We start from the raw sequence: 14506 nt of genomic DNA, 5'->3' as shown, positions 1-14506 counted from the left end.
AAGACAGTTCCCAAAAAATAGCAGCTGAGTAGATATCTATTATAAAGTGTGTGGTAGTTTTGAAAATATTTTCTAATACTTTGAAGCTGGTGTATAGAAATGGAGTTTAATTTTGTATGTTGATCTTATAATCAACAACCTAGTTAAAGTGCCATATTAATTCTAACGATCTGTTTGTAGTTCTTTTGGGTTTCCTATGAAGATAGTCCTATCACCTGAGAAAAATGATAGCTTTGTTTCTTCCTTTCCAATCATTTACATTTGTTTCTTTGCCTATATTATACAAGTGGCAAGAATTTCCAATGCAGTGGTTAAAGGAAGTGGTTCATAACAGGCACCTGTATTTTATCCTTGACTTTAAAAGAAATGTGTTTACTATTTCACCATTAAGGATATTATTTGGTGTGGGACTTGTGCAGATATTCTTTATTATGTTAAGGAAAAGCCTATTTTACTCTTCCTTTATAAACAGTTTTGTGCATGTGTGCATTTATTGAGTGGTTTTAAAATTAAATATATTCATTTTATGGAATTATTTATCTGCATTTATTTTATTGAGATGATTGCACATTTTCTTCCTTTTAATCTGTTAATGTGATGAATTTACATTAACAGATTTTCTAATGTTAACAAATCTTGAGTTTCAGGATCTATACAACTCAGTCATGATGTATGTGTGTGTATTTAAAAAGCTGCTGATTTCATTTGGTAATATTTGTTTAGGGTTTTCTGCTCTGTGATTATGAATGAGGTTGGCCTCTGCTATTCTTTTCTAGGGGTGTCCTTAACCTAGTTTGGATATCCAGGCTACATCACTCTCATTAAATGACTTGAGGGTGTTTCTTATTTTTCTGTTCTCTGGAAGAGTTTGTATAGAATTGGATTATCTGTTCCTTGACTATTTGGTACAAATATAATTATAAGGCTAAACAGACCTTGTGGTTTCTTTCTAAGAACATATAAAATGATTGGTTTTGTTTCTTTCCTTGATATAAGCTATTCAGGTTTTCTGTTCTTGAGTCTGTTTTGCTAATTTTTATTTTCCTAGTAATTTGTTCATTTCTTCTTAGTTTTAAAATTTATCAACCATAAAGTCTATGATACCCTTTTCTCTTTTTAGCCCCTGCTGTATGGGTAGTTATGCCCCTTTGCCATTCCTAATATTGTTTGTTTTCCACAGCCGCCTTGTCACTTGATCTATTTTGTATATTTTTTCAAATAATACATTTTTGGCTTTGTTGATCCTCTCCACTATATCTGATTTTTCTATTTCATTGATTTTTATCTTTATTACTTCTTTTCTTCTGAGACAAGGTTTCACTGTGTCACCCAGGCTAGAGTGCAGTAGCGTGATCGTGGCTCTTGGGCTCAAGAGATCCTCCCTCAGCCTGCCAAGTAGCGTAGCTGGTATTACAGGTGTGTGCTATCATGCCCAGCTAATTTTTAAAATTTTTGTTGAAATGGGGATCTCACTGTGTTGTCCAGGCTAGTCTCAGACTCCTGGGCTAAAAGGATCCTCCTGCTTCAGCCTCCCAAAATGTTGGGATTACAGGAGTGAGCCACCATGCCTGGCCATTACTTATTTTCTTCTACTTTCTTTGGGTTTATTCTCCTGCTCCTCCTATAGTATCTTAATTTGAATGTTATCTTCTCCATTTCTCTTTTTCTATTATAAACACTTAAAATGATAACTTTTCTTTTTAAATGCTGCTTTGGTTATATCAACCATGATTTGATATATAAGATTTTCAGTTTATTGATTCTAAATTTATTTTAATTTCCATGGTGACTTATTTGACCTATGAATTAGTTGATTATGTTTTTCAGTTTCTAATGTCTGGTGTTTAAAAAATATAGCCAACATTTGTTGAATTCTTACTATATGTCAAGTATCTGTCTTCACGCTTTACATTCATTAACATAAGTTCTCACGATGGCCCTATAGAGAAGGACTGTTCTGATCCCAATATTATGTATGTGAGAAATGGGACACTGGGAGTTTAAGCAGGTTGCCCAAGATCACACAGCTCCTGAGTTGGCGGAGCTGAGATGCACATCCAGGCTGTTTGACTAGGGAGTATAACTACCATACACTAGTGGCTTTTTTTTTAGTCACAGTTCTTGTTGTTGTTATTATCATTATAATTACTTTTATACATATATATATATTTCAATTAATTCCATCGTAGAGAAAATGGCCCGTGTCATAAAGATCTTTTGAAATTTTTTTATGGCCTGTTCTGTGGTCTAGAGGCTGGTCAGTTTCCACGTATGCCTCAGAGGAGTGCGTCTTCTGCAATTGGATGCAGGGTTTCAAAGGAGACCAATAGATCAAGCTTCTTAGTGGCATTATTCAAATATGCCCTATTCTTACTGAGGTTTTGGCCTGTCTGATCTATCAGTTATTGAGAGATGTGTGCTGAAATCTCCCACTGTTGATAGTGGATTTGTCAGTGTATTCGTCCATTTTTACACTGCTATAAAGAACTACCTAAGACTGGATAATTTATGAAAAAAAAAAAAAAGAGGCTTAATTAACTCACAGTTCCACAGGCTGTAGAGGAAGCATGGGTGGGTGTCCTCAGGAAACTTACAATCATGGCAGAAGGTGAAGGGGAAGCAATTATGTCTTACCATGGCAGAGCAGGAGAGAGAGAGAGAAGTCGGGGGGAGCTACACACTTTTAAATGACCAGATCTCGTGAGAACTCACGCATTATCATGAGAACAAGGGGGAAATCCACCCCATGATCCAGTCACTTCCCACCAGACCGCTGCTCCAGTTGGACATGAGATTTGAGTGGGGACACAGATCCAAACTATGTCAGTGTCTCTTTGTAATTCTATCAATTTCAGTCTCATTATTTTGACATTGCATTATTAGATGTTTGTAAGTTTTAAATTATATTTTCCTAGTGAATTGAGTATTTGACCTTTATGTAGTTGACTCCCTTTATCAATAGCAATGCCTTAAAATGTATTTTGTCTAATATTAACATAAGGACAAAAGCCTCCATTTGATTGGCATTTACCTGTTATATGCTTATAGTTTCAACTTTTCTGTGTTATTGTGTTTATGTGTCTTATAAACAACATTTGCCTATTTTTAAAACTGAATCTACCTTGACAGTCTCATTTTTATCTGTTTAGTCCCAGTAGTTATTGTCATCACTGATATATTTGAATTTATGTTTTCCATCTCTTATTTTCTATTTGTTGAGTCTTATCTCTGCTTGTTTGGACTTACAACCTTCAGCTTTATGGTGTTTATTTTCCCTTTTCCATTTTTCCCTTTTATGTTTTCACTCTACTTATGCTTATTTTGTGGCCACCCTAGCAATTTTAACATGCACATTTAACTTACGAAGTCTGAAGTGAATTATTAGCATTCTTTTCTCCCAATAATAGAAGAGCTTAGATTGCTTTAACTAATCATGAGCTCCCACCCTCTAAACTATTGTTGTCCACTGCTCCAGTACTGTGTTTTCTAATCCCACAAATTAGCCATCATGTTTATTATTCTATGGAATCATTTTTTCTTTAGAGTTACCACCTTTTACCAATTTCTTTGCTCACAATTCCTTCTTGCATCTCTGTAGTCATTTCCTGGTTTCTGGGGTACTTTCTTCTAAACACCATTTAGTGTGGGTCTGTAGTTTTTGTCTGAATCTGTCTGTTCCATCCCAATCTATAGAGGTTACATATTGTTCAGTGTAGAATTCATTGTTGATAGTTATTATCTCTTAGCACTTCGAAGTTTTGCTTATCTGGATTTCCTTATTGCTGAGGAATCAGCTATCTAATAGTAATTTTTCATGGCAATCTGTTTTTTCTTTCTGTTTCTTTTAAAGTATTTTATTTGTCATCATGACCTATGGTTGCACTATAATATGTATAAATATAAATTTGGTTGTATTTTTCCTATTTGGATTCATCTGAGGTTGGTAAGTATGTGGATTTGTGTCACTAACAATTCTGTAACATTTTAGGCCACTGTCATTTTGAATATTGTTTTCCATGTTCTTTGCATTATCTCCTTCTAGGCGTATTAGGCTAATATCAATATCTGCTGCCTCTGCAGTTTTGATTCTGCTGATTTTTTAACCTTCTGCTTGTCTTTTATTTGCCCTTGTGTTTTGTGAGCAGCCTGTGAATAAGTAGGTGGATGGTGCAGTGCTGACTGCCTCTTACATTCTCAGCCCTCAGCAAGCCCTTCACTGTCTGCCTCCATCCCCCACCCCCAGCTAGTCCACCTCTCTCTCTCTCTCTCTCTCTCTCTCTCTTTCTCTCTTTCTCTCTCTGTCTCTCGCCACCTATGGTCTGTGCTCCACTAAGCAGCTGGAGTCATCTTTTAATATCACAAATCATCTGACTCCAAAGCTTAGAATTTATTTTTAACTTTACATTGCACCTAAACTAACATAAAATAAATCCCCAAGATGGCTGCTGAGGCCCCTGTGACTTGACCCCTGTCTGCCCCCAAAGGCTTCTCTTCAGGCCCCTCCCCCTCACTCATCACCTCCAGCCCAGCCTTCTTTCCAGGCCCTGGACATTCTGTACCCCTTCATGCCTCAGGGCGTTTGCACAGGCTGCTTTCTCAGCTGGAACAAGCGTCCTCCCATTCCCAGATTGGCTGAATTCCCTTCTTTAAGTTTCCAAGTTAAGCAAGCCCTCTGAAAACCTTCTCTGGCATCCGGGTTGGAGGAGGTCTCTCTTGCTATTTATTTTCTCACAGAACCTCCCTGCCCCCATCTTTTCCTTTCTGGAACTTGCCACAGATTTTTTTTTTTTTTTTGAGATGGAGTCTCGCTCTGTTGCCCAGGCTAGAGTGCAGTGGTGCAATCTCAGCTCACTGCAATCTCTGCCTCCCAGGTTCAAGCAATTCTGCGTCAGCCTCCTGAGTAGCTGGGATTACAGGCAAGCGCTACTACGTCCGGCTAATTTTGTATTTTTAGTAGAGACGGGTTTGTTGGTCAGGCTGGTCTCGAACTCTTGACCTCGTGAACCACCCACCTCGGCATCTCAAAGTGCTGGGATTACAGGCGTGCCACCGATTTTTAATTACCTATTTTATTTGTCCACCTGGCCAATGTCTGTCTCTCTCATGAGGACAGGGCCATGGCTGTAGTTCACTATGGGTAGCGTAGTGCCTAAGATGGAGGGAGCCTTGGTATGCATTTGGTGACAGGATCCATGAAGGAACTCTTTTCTGCCCACTCTGTCCAGCGAATAAGTCCTGAGAGTGCAGGGCAGCAGCGATAGGGTCCCCTCAAAGCATGCGGCAGGATGGGGCAACCTGCCATCACTCCACTGGACTCAGAATCCTGAATTCAGGAGACCCAACCCAGATCTCAGCTGTCACGGGACAGGTTGCAGTGACTCTCCATGCTCCCAGATCCCCTCACATACGGTTTCTGCACCACTGGGCACAGTGGAGGTCACAGGCATAAAGTTAGTGCCACCCGAAGACACGGTGCCTCCTGGTGGGTCAGTCTCTGTATTTTTAACTGGCCTCCTCTAACACATAAGATAAGATTGATTTAATCTGTTTTGTCTTTTTCAAATTAACAGAATTTACCCTCATTTGTTTAAAAAGGGGAAAGAATGCCTGTTTCTAATTTGTTCTGATACCTTTATTAAATGTAATCATATAGTAAAAAATTCAGTGATGTTAAAAACAGCAGGAAAATATTAAACTTGCCATGTACAAAGTTTGGATCATAAAATATGTTTCATGGGGCTGTCACTGAAATGGGACACAACCTTCATGACACTCACAATTAGTTGCTAAGAGGCTCGATGTAACCCAGAAGGCAGAGAGCGGAGGAGCTGTCTACCGAGTGAGCTCTTGCTTCCCAGAGCCCAGGTTCTGGCGCTTCCCTCTCTGAGGATTCTGCTGGTGTTTGGAACATGGGTTTAGAGTTCCCTCTGTCTATCCCATGTTTCTTTTGCTCCTGCTTAGGAATAAAGTAAGCTCACGGAAAATCTTACTCACTTTTTTTTTTCCGGATGAATCTGTTTTTTCTGCTACCACCCGTTTTTTTCCTACCACCCATCGACCCACCCCACCAAGAATATACAAACAAATATCTCCACTCTGGAGTCCAATGTAGAAAGGAGAACAATTTCATACTGTAATGAAAACCTAAGGTGCTACTTACTGAGTGGCTTGAGTTGATGGCTTAGGAAAGGACTTCCTCAGACTCCAAAAGATTTGTTCATGTTGGAGAAGCAGTTAACATTGATTTATCTCTGGTCATGAACAGACATGGTTTGAGCTAACACTTCCCACACGCTGTATTTGTCTGTGCTGGCTGCTGTGCGAAGTGCCATAGACTGGGTGGATTAAACAGCAGGAATTTCTTTTCTCGCAACTCGAGCTGGAAGTCTGGGACCCGGCTGTGGGCAGGGTTGGTCTCTTCTGAGGCTCTCGTCTTGACTTGTGGATGACCATCTCCTGCCTGTGTCTTCACACGTTCCTCTGTGTGTGTCTGTGTCCTCATATCCTCTTATAAGGATGCCAGGCAATATTGAATTAGGGCTGCTCAATTACCTCCTTTAATCTTAATTACCCCTTTTAAGGTCCTGTTTTGAAATACAGCCACATTCTGAGATTGTGGGAGTTAGGACTTCAACATAAGAATTTTGTGGGGGACCAGGGGTGGTGGCTTATGCCGGTAATCCCAGCACTTTGGGAGGCCGAGGCGGGCGGATCACCTGAGGTGAGGAGTTCCAGACCAGCCTGGCCACCATGGTGAAACCCCGTCTCTACTAAAAATACAAAAAAAAAAGGCGGGCATGGTGGCGGGCGCCTGTAATCCCAGCTTACTCTGGAGGCTGAGGCAGGAGAACCTGGGAGGCGGAGATTGCAGTGAGGCGAGATCACGCTGCTGCACTCCAGCCTGGGTGACAGAGTGAGACTCCGTCTCAAAAAAAAAAAAGGAATTTTGAGGGGACACAATGATGTAGCCCATAGTACCTGCATATGCACACGCACGCATACACGTGCGCACACACACGCACACACACGCTCTCATGCATACTCTCTGTACTTTTCTATAGGCCTCTTCCAACTAAATTTTTAGTTTTAATCTGAGATATAGCAAAGGCCAGTGATTAGGTCTTGCAATGAAGCGATTCCCAACAGAGACATAAGGGGTGAGAGCCCCACGCACCTTCAGCGAAGCATCATTGGCCACATGTCAGCCATGGGGAGAGCAGGCTGGCCCAGCACGCAGGCCAGTCTGTGTGTGGAATGGTCCCTGACAACTGGAAGAACCGCTATTGGTTCAGGGGCCCTCATGCTGCAGTCAGCACCACCATAGCTGGGAAGGACAGGGATGAGGTTTTAGGGAACTGATCCCCCAGGCTTCCATTCGGTTGGCAGCTCCAAATGGACACAGAAGCTTGTGAATCATGTGTGATGTGGCAGCCTTCCTGCTCAGCAGACATCTGTGGTACCCTGGTTAAAGCCAAGACAATTCAGAGGCTGAGAGAAATGAAACCAAATCCCCAGGGCACTGAGGGATCCCATGGGCAGCAGATGGAAGGAAAATGCCCCGTGGCAGGAGTGGGAGTGGAGAGCATGAAATGCAGGTGTGGCAATTTCCCCAGAATACTTTGGACTCCCCTGGACAATGCCACAGAGGACCCTGGGCATCCTGGGACACCAAGGAGCCTGTGCTTCCTCCTAGGCATATGCAGGTTCTCATCTGTCAGCTGTTGGAGGGCTGCACTGGAGAGGAGAACATTTGGCACCTGGCATGTCTCCCTGTAGAGCAGTCCCCCTGGGAGCTAATGGATCTTTTCCACCTGTGGCAAAAATAGACTTGATTCAGATACCTCGTTCTGAGATTGGCTTACCCAGGCCTGCACGGCCCCTCCAGGCAGATGAGACCCCTCATGCATTACCTCTGAATGAAACACAGGGTCCAGGCAGATGGAGTTCCAGGGACAGAGCGGGGCAAACCTTGGAATCTTGCTTGGCTGAGTGTGAATGGCCCCTTGGCCTGACTCAAGGCTTGAGGGAGATGACAGAGGGTTAATTGAGGATGGCAGGGCCCTCCATGTGGCTCTGCACTCAGCCCTTTCTCTCCTGAGCCTGAGGCCACAGCCTTGCCCTGCACCATGAACCGCAGGCAGGAGGCTGTCGGCTCTTGGCCCAGCTCCCCTGGGGCCTCGGGTGATATTCAGCTTCGGAAGTCCTGCTCTTCTCCCAGCCCTGTGGATCCCACTCAGCATCAGCTGGCTACTGCAGGAAGCCGTCTGCCTTTGTTTTTCTTGGGCACCGGCTCAAAGTCCCTTTAAGTGCGAAGTCTTTATTCCTGGTTTCCTCCTTCTGCACTTCCTCTCCCTGAAAACAGCTGATGGCCCATTATCACTAGAGCCCAGGAGAGGCTCCTTCCTTCCCTCCCACCTGGGCTATTTTTCTGTGCCACACCTGTCCTGGTCTTTGTGAGGCATGGCCATCTCCACGCTGGGCTGATTAGAAGTTCACCTCACATCCTTTGAGAGAGCTTGAGTCACCTCTAGTTGCCATTTCTAGCCTACCTCCCCGCCACCCCCTGAGAATGAGGGATGCTGGGACACTCCCCAGGATCAGCATTCAGCACCCCAGGCTATAGACGCTGAGGCAAGGTTTACATTCACCATTCTGCACCCATTCTTCTTTCAGCGATGACTGCATATACCATTAGCTGTGTTCAGTAAGGGCCAAGCAAGACCAGGATCTCAGAGTCAAAGTTGGGTACCACATACAGGCCAGAGTAGCACAAGGCAGGGGTTGGGGACAGGTGGGAAAATTGCTACCCAAGGCCACAGGTGATCCCAGTCAGATCCAGGGGCTGGAAGGGAGGAGCATAAGGCTGCTTGTCTTAAATAAAGGGCGAGGGGCTAGAAAGCAAAGGTGGTGGGTGAGGCAGCTGTTTTAAACAGAGAGGTAGGGACACCTTTCTTGCAGTGGAACTTCTTCAGACCTGAGATGGAAATGAAATGAGGGAGCCCCCACAGAGGTCTGAGGGGAGTGTTCCAGGTAGTGGGAACAGGATTGCAAAACCCCACGGAAGTGGGCAAGCAGCCGGTGTGGCCAGAATGAACCCAAGCAAGGTTCAGGGAAACCTCACTGAACTTCAGTTTTTTCATCCGGAAAACTGGAGTGATGAGATGTGAAAAGTAGAAATGACACATTATATGTAGTGCATACGAAAGTTGACCCTCAGAAGTGGCCTCCATGACTGTCCCTTCTCTGGGCACACGCCATGGTGCTGGTCTGTAAAGACGTGTGAAGGTCTCCTCTAACTGTACCTTCCATGTGCAGTCGTGGCCCTCCTCCTCTCACAACATTCCATGGCTCCTTTTTACCCAGATCAGCTCCGTTGTTGGCTTCCGAATCTTTCATTTCCTCCCTGACCTATCCCGCCAACTCCTCCCTCCATCCTTGTGATCCTTAGTCCAACCCTGAGCCTCTTTCTTGGGGTCTTTCTCAGGCACCCATTTACCTTCCACCTTGGGAGTTTGTGAATGACTTTTTTCTTTTGGGTTTTTTTTTTTTTAATGTATTAATTTTCTGGGTTTTTTTTTTAACATTGCTTGTGTATTACTTTTACTAATTAATTAAAAAACCCAAAAAGTTCATTTTTAGTTAAAAAATGATGCAGACACAGATGCATAAACTGTTTATAATCATTTGTCTCCAAAGAATTCAAGGCCTCAACTGTAGAATTTAAGTCACTCAAGAAGATGGCTGCAAGCCCCGTTCAGTGACTGCTCTATGCCATGGGTCTTACTGTAAGCCGCATAGACGTTTACCCAGGACATGGATGCTGGGACTTTCTAAGCCTGACTAGTTTCTAAGTGGGTCACCTCAGGGTCCCAAGGATTGAGACTCCTGTGAGGCCAGGCCTTTCTGGCTTATTCTAAAGAAATTAGATCATAAATACACCTTATTACTTTTAGGAGATGGGAAGCAACATGACAACCACGAGCCTGCCTCCCATGTGGTTGGACTTTGCTTTTTCTTGTTGCCATTTCATTTTCAGCTCCCTGCAGGCTGTTTGAGGGCTGTGAGCCTTGTTACCTCAGTTCTCAAGGGCCAGGTAGAGTCCAGAATCAACATCCAGTTTCACTTGACTTTCAAACTAGAAGAGGAGCTCACAGCTGAGTTTCACCATGTAGGAGAGAAAGGAATTATATTGCATGTGAAGAGCTGATACAAAACATTTTTGTGCTCCCAGAACTCCATTGCCTGTTCTTTGAGAGACTACTGGTGTCTGTTTGCTGGTTCTGCCCTTTGAGTAGATTCTCTTTCCGGTCATTTTAAAGCCAGATTGCCTGCCTTCCAGGGCAGGGTGGAAGTAAGTTTAAAAAGTGTCAGAAAACAACAAAGAGCCTGTTGCCCTCTCCTCCACCGGAAAAGAGGAGAGCAAAATGCTCAGAAAAAAAAAGCACTTTGTTTCTTCAACATTAGTATTTTGAGTGTTTTGCAGCTGAACTTCTTAGGTATAACCACTGCTTCTCAACACTGAGGTGCTGTATTAGTCTGTTCTTGCACTGCTTAATAAAGACATACCCGAGACTGGGTAATTATTAAGGAAAGAGGTTTAATGGACTCACAGTTCCACATGGCTGGAGAGGCTCCACAATCATGGCAGAAGATGGAGGAAGAGCAAAGTCACGTCTTACATGGTGGCAGGCAAGAGGGCACGTGCAGGGGAACTACCCTTCATAAAACCATCAGATCTTGTGAGACTTATTCACTACCATGAGAGCAGGGCAGGAAAAACCCACTGCCATGATTCAGTTACCTACCACTGGGTCCCTCCCGTGACACGTGGGGATTATTACAATTCAAGATGAGATTTGGGTGGGGACACAGAGCCAAACCATATCAGGTGGTATATTTAGTGTTACTCTTCTTCCACATCAGAACTTGACAGATGATTCAAGAACATTCCAACACAATCCTGAGCCTCACTTGCTTCATCTGTGAAATGGGGATAATGCCTACTTCACAGGGCTGTTGTAAGGATTAAAGGATTCTGTGAGGTAAAGGAAGTCTGTATGAAGTCCCAGCACAGTATCTAGCATAGAGGGCACTGTAGAATGAGAAGGGTGAAAATGAGTCCACTGTAGCCTTATGGGGAAATCACTCTGCGGCAGGACCGCACTTTATCGGAACCTGATTTCATGTGGTTTGCCCACAAGGCAGTTTTAATCCTGTGATTATTATGGGGTGGGGGGAAGTGAACTTCTGGTTGGAAATGTTACTGATTTACTTACTCATAAGCAAAATCAGTTTAACCTTATGAAGGTAATTAAGGCTTCTGCTGGGGACTCCTTTGCTTCTGTAAACTGCAGGTGGTAACACCGCCCAGTCAGCGTTGATGGAGATGAGGGAAAGGTGGCCGGGCCTTCCAGGGTGGTTCTCCCCACAGGAGCAGGGCTGATGCTAACAAGTTTTCAGGCATCTGAGGGCAGCAGGCACCTGGAAATCCAGACTTCTAAGACCCCTGTGGCCATTTTCAGAAATGAAGCAGGTCCCCCAGGCATGAAAGATCCCTGGAGATTCAAGAGTATGACTGCCCCTGGGCCTCTGTGGCTTGAAAATATTATCAGAGCAAAACTTGTCATTCCTTATTCAGAGCTAAAGTGCTCACTGCACATACTCCTGGGAGAAGTAACAGGACAGTCAGCTCTGACGTGACTGACACAGGCAGAAGTGATTTGTGGAAGCAGGCTTGGACGGGGGAGCAATTCTGGATATTTCATGGGGAAAACAAAGAGCTGGAAGAAGGAGGTAGTGCAGAGGCCCGCAGAAGGGGAAGGACCTGGGACCCACACAAAGACAGGCTTTGCTTCTTTCATGTTTTACTTGGGGCCAAACTTACTTTCTCCTGTGTAGCTGATTCTCTGGTTTGTGTGCAGAAACACTGCCAATGCTGCCATTTAAATAAGGATTTCAGGAAGTAAAAGGAAAAAAAAATACTGGAGTGAGAATTTATGGCGCAGAGTATTTAATGATATTAAGATGCAGAGTGGCAATTTAAGACATTTATGCTGCCTCCCAAGGAGTTTTGTAGGTATACAGGCTAATTTTCAGACGGGTTGCTGGGGGTGGCATCATTTGCCTACATATGGTGAGGTATAATCACTAGTACCTTGGCATTTATTAGAATTTGGAAGAACGAGGTTAAAAAAAATCAGTCTACTTTATTGAAATCTTTTGCAGAAATATGACACAACCATTTTCAAATAGTTTTTATTACCACCAAAATAATATTCGTGAACTAAAACCTAATGTAAGGAATCAAAATTCTTACAGTGGTTATTTTGGCTAGGAGAAATATGATTGTTTACCTCTTTTCAATTTTCTGTATATTTTTTAATTTTAAAGAAAATGTGAGTCCTATATAGTGACGGGATCGCAAATTTGAAATGTGTGTGTGTGTTTTTTTTTCTCTTTCTGCAACAGGGTTACATGATGGAAAATCGAATCTCAGGCTTAAAGTGTGACACAGATGTGTTTGCCACTTTTGAAGGTGACAATGTTGTTATGCTTCAGGTAAGATTCGGGAAATGTTTTCAAGATCAAGAGTTATCCAGAAGTCTGAAGTGTTTCATATATTTTATCTTTATCTGATTGCCTTCTTTAATTGGCAGATGCTTTCCTGTTAGGCACTTGATATTTGTTGTAGCTGAACAGGGGATTACGTTATTTCTCTCTTAGCTGATCTTTGACTTTGAATTTTATCTTTTTGGTTTAAGAAAACCACTTATACATAGTGAGTCAGATTCTTCTACTAGGAAGGGTATTTTGAAAGAGTATGTAAGGCCCCAGAAGATGAACAAGCAAAAGGCATGAAAACCCAGTTTACAAAAGAACGGCAATGGATCAGCCTCCTAATGATCAAGGAAATGCATATTAGACTATTCGGCAATACTGTTTTGCTTTCTCAATCCAATCGGCTCATGTTTTCAAGTATGTTGAAGTCCCCATGTTGGCACAGGGGGGTCCTTTTGCATGTTGCTGTTGAACTGTGTATAATTCTACTTCTGGGCTGTATTTTAAGATAACAGCCTGAAATACAGAAAACTTTAAGGCACAAACATTTTCACCAGTACATTATTTATTGTAGCAATAATGTTGGAGTCCAAATTTTCAACAATAGGAAAATTATTATACAGTATAAATCATGCTCTGGCCACTCAGTGGGGAATTATATGGCTTTTAAAATAGTGCTTTCAAAGAGTGCTATTTATAACAGAAATTTAAAACTTATGATACGGTAAGTAAAAATGATACAAAAACATACAGTTATGCATTGCTTAACAACAGGAACATATTCTGAGACATTTGTCATTAGGCTGTTTCATCGTTGTGTCAACATCATAGAGTGCACTCACACAAACCAAGATGGCACAGCCTACTCTGCACCTAGGCTATGTGGTGGAGCCTATTGCTCCTACGCTACACACCTGTACAGCATGATACTGTACTGAATACCATAGGCTACTGCAACATAATTTTTGTTTGTTTATTGATACATAGTATTTGTACATATATAAGGGATACATGTGATGTTTTGTTACATGCCTCGAGTGTATAATGATCAAGCCAGAGTTTTTAGGGTGTCCATCACCTCAAATATTTATCATTTCTATGTGTTGGGAACATTTCAAGTCCTCTCTTTTGTATATTTTGCAATATGCAATATATTGTTGTTAACTATAGTCACTCTACTCTGCTATCGAACATTATAACTTATTCCTTCTGCCTGACTGTATATTTGTACGGATTAATCAACTTCTGTTCATTCCCCCTACCCGCCCCCACACCTTTCCCAGCCTCTGGTATCTATCATTCTACGCTTTACTGCTATGAGATCAACTTTTTTAGCTCCCATATATGAGTAAGAACATGCCATATTTGTGTTTCTGTGCCTGACTTATTTCACTTAACATAATGACCTCCAGTTCCATTCATGTAGCTGCAAATGAAATGATTTCATTTTTTATGGCCAAATAGTATTCCATTATGTGTATATACCATATTTTCTTCCTCCATTTCTTTGTGTGATGGGTATTTAGGTTGATTCCACATCTTTGCTATTGTGACTAGTGCTGCAATAAACATGTGGGTGCAGGTGTACCTTTGATATATTGATTTATTTTTCCTTTGGATAAATACCCACTAGTGGGATTGCTGGATCGTAGGGTAGTTCTATTTTTAGTTTTTGTTTGTTTGTTTGTTTTTGTTTTTTAGAAACCTCCATACTGTTTTTTATAGTGGCTGTACTAATTTACCTTCCCACCAACAGTGCCTAAAACAATTTTTATGTTTAAGTATTTGCATATGGAAGCACATCAAAGCATAGATAAGGTGATGTGTTGTGCTATGACATCATGATGGCAAAGATATCGCTAGGTGATAGGAAATTTTTAGCTGGGTACTTGACTGTATAAAGAATGTGATCATGATTTGGAGTTCTCAAAAAAGGACAATAGGGACT

At 42.3% G+C, this 14506-nt stretch overlaps 1 protein-coding gene across 6 annotated transcripts in view; it reads left to right on the top strand.

Annotated features, from left to right (window-relative positions):
- The window catches only part of ACOXL (acyl-CoA oxidase like), a 388168-nt gene that overhangs the window by 219366 nt on the left and 154296 nt on the right, over nt 1–14506 (top strand). For all 6 annotated transcript variants that reach the window (XR_010109188.1, XM_008962870.5, XM_055107423.2 and 3 more), the window contains one exon: nt 12469–12558. Coding sequence is in view for 5 of the 6 variants with exons in the window: in XM_008962870.5 (XP_008961118.3) it covers nt 12469–12558 (90 nt within the window). In the remaining variant the exon portion in view is untranslated. The remainder of the gene's footprint in view (nt 1–12468; nt 12559–14506) is intronic.

Source organism: Pan paniscus, chromosome 12, assembly GCF_029289425.2.
Source record: "Pan paniscus chromosome 12, NHGRI_mPanPan1-v2.0_pri, whole genome shotgun sequence".
Taxonomy (NCBI): Eukaryota; Metazoa; Chordata; class Mammalia; order Primates; family Hominidae; genus Pan; species Pan paniscus.
This window is presented reverse-complemented; position numbering and strand designations above follow the sequence as displayed.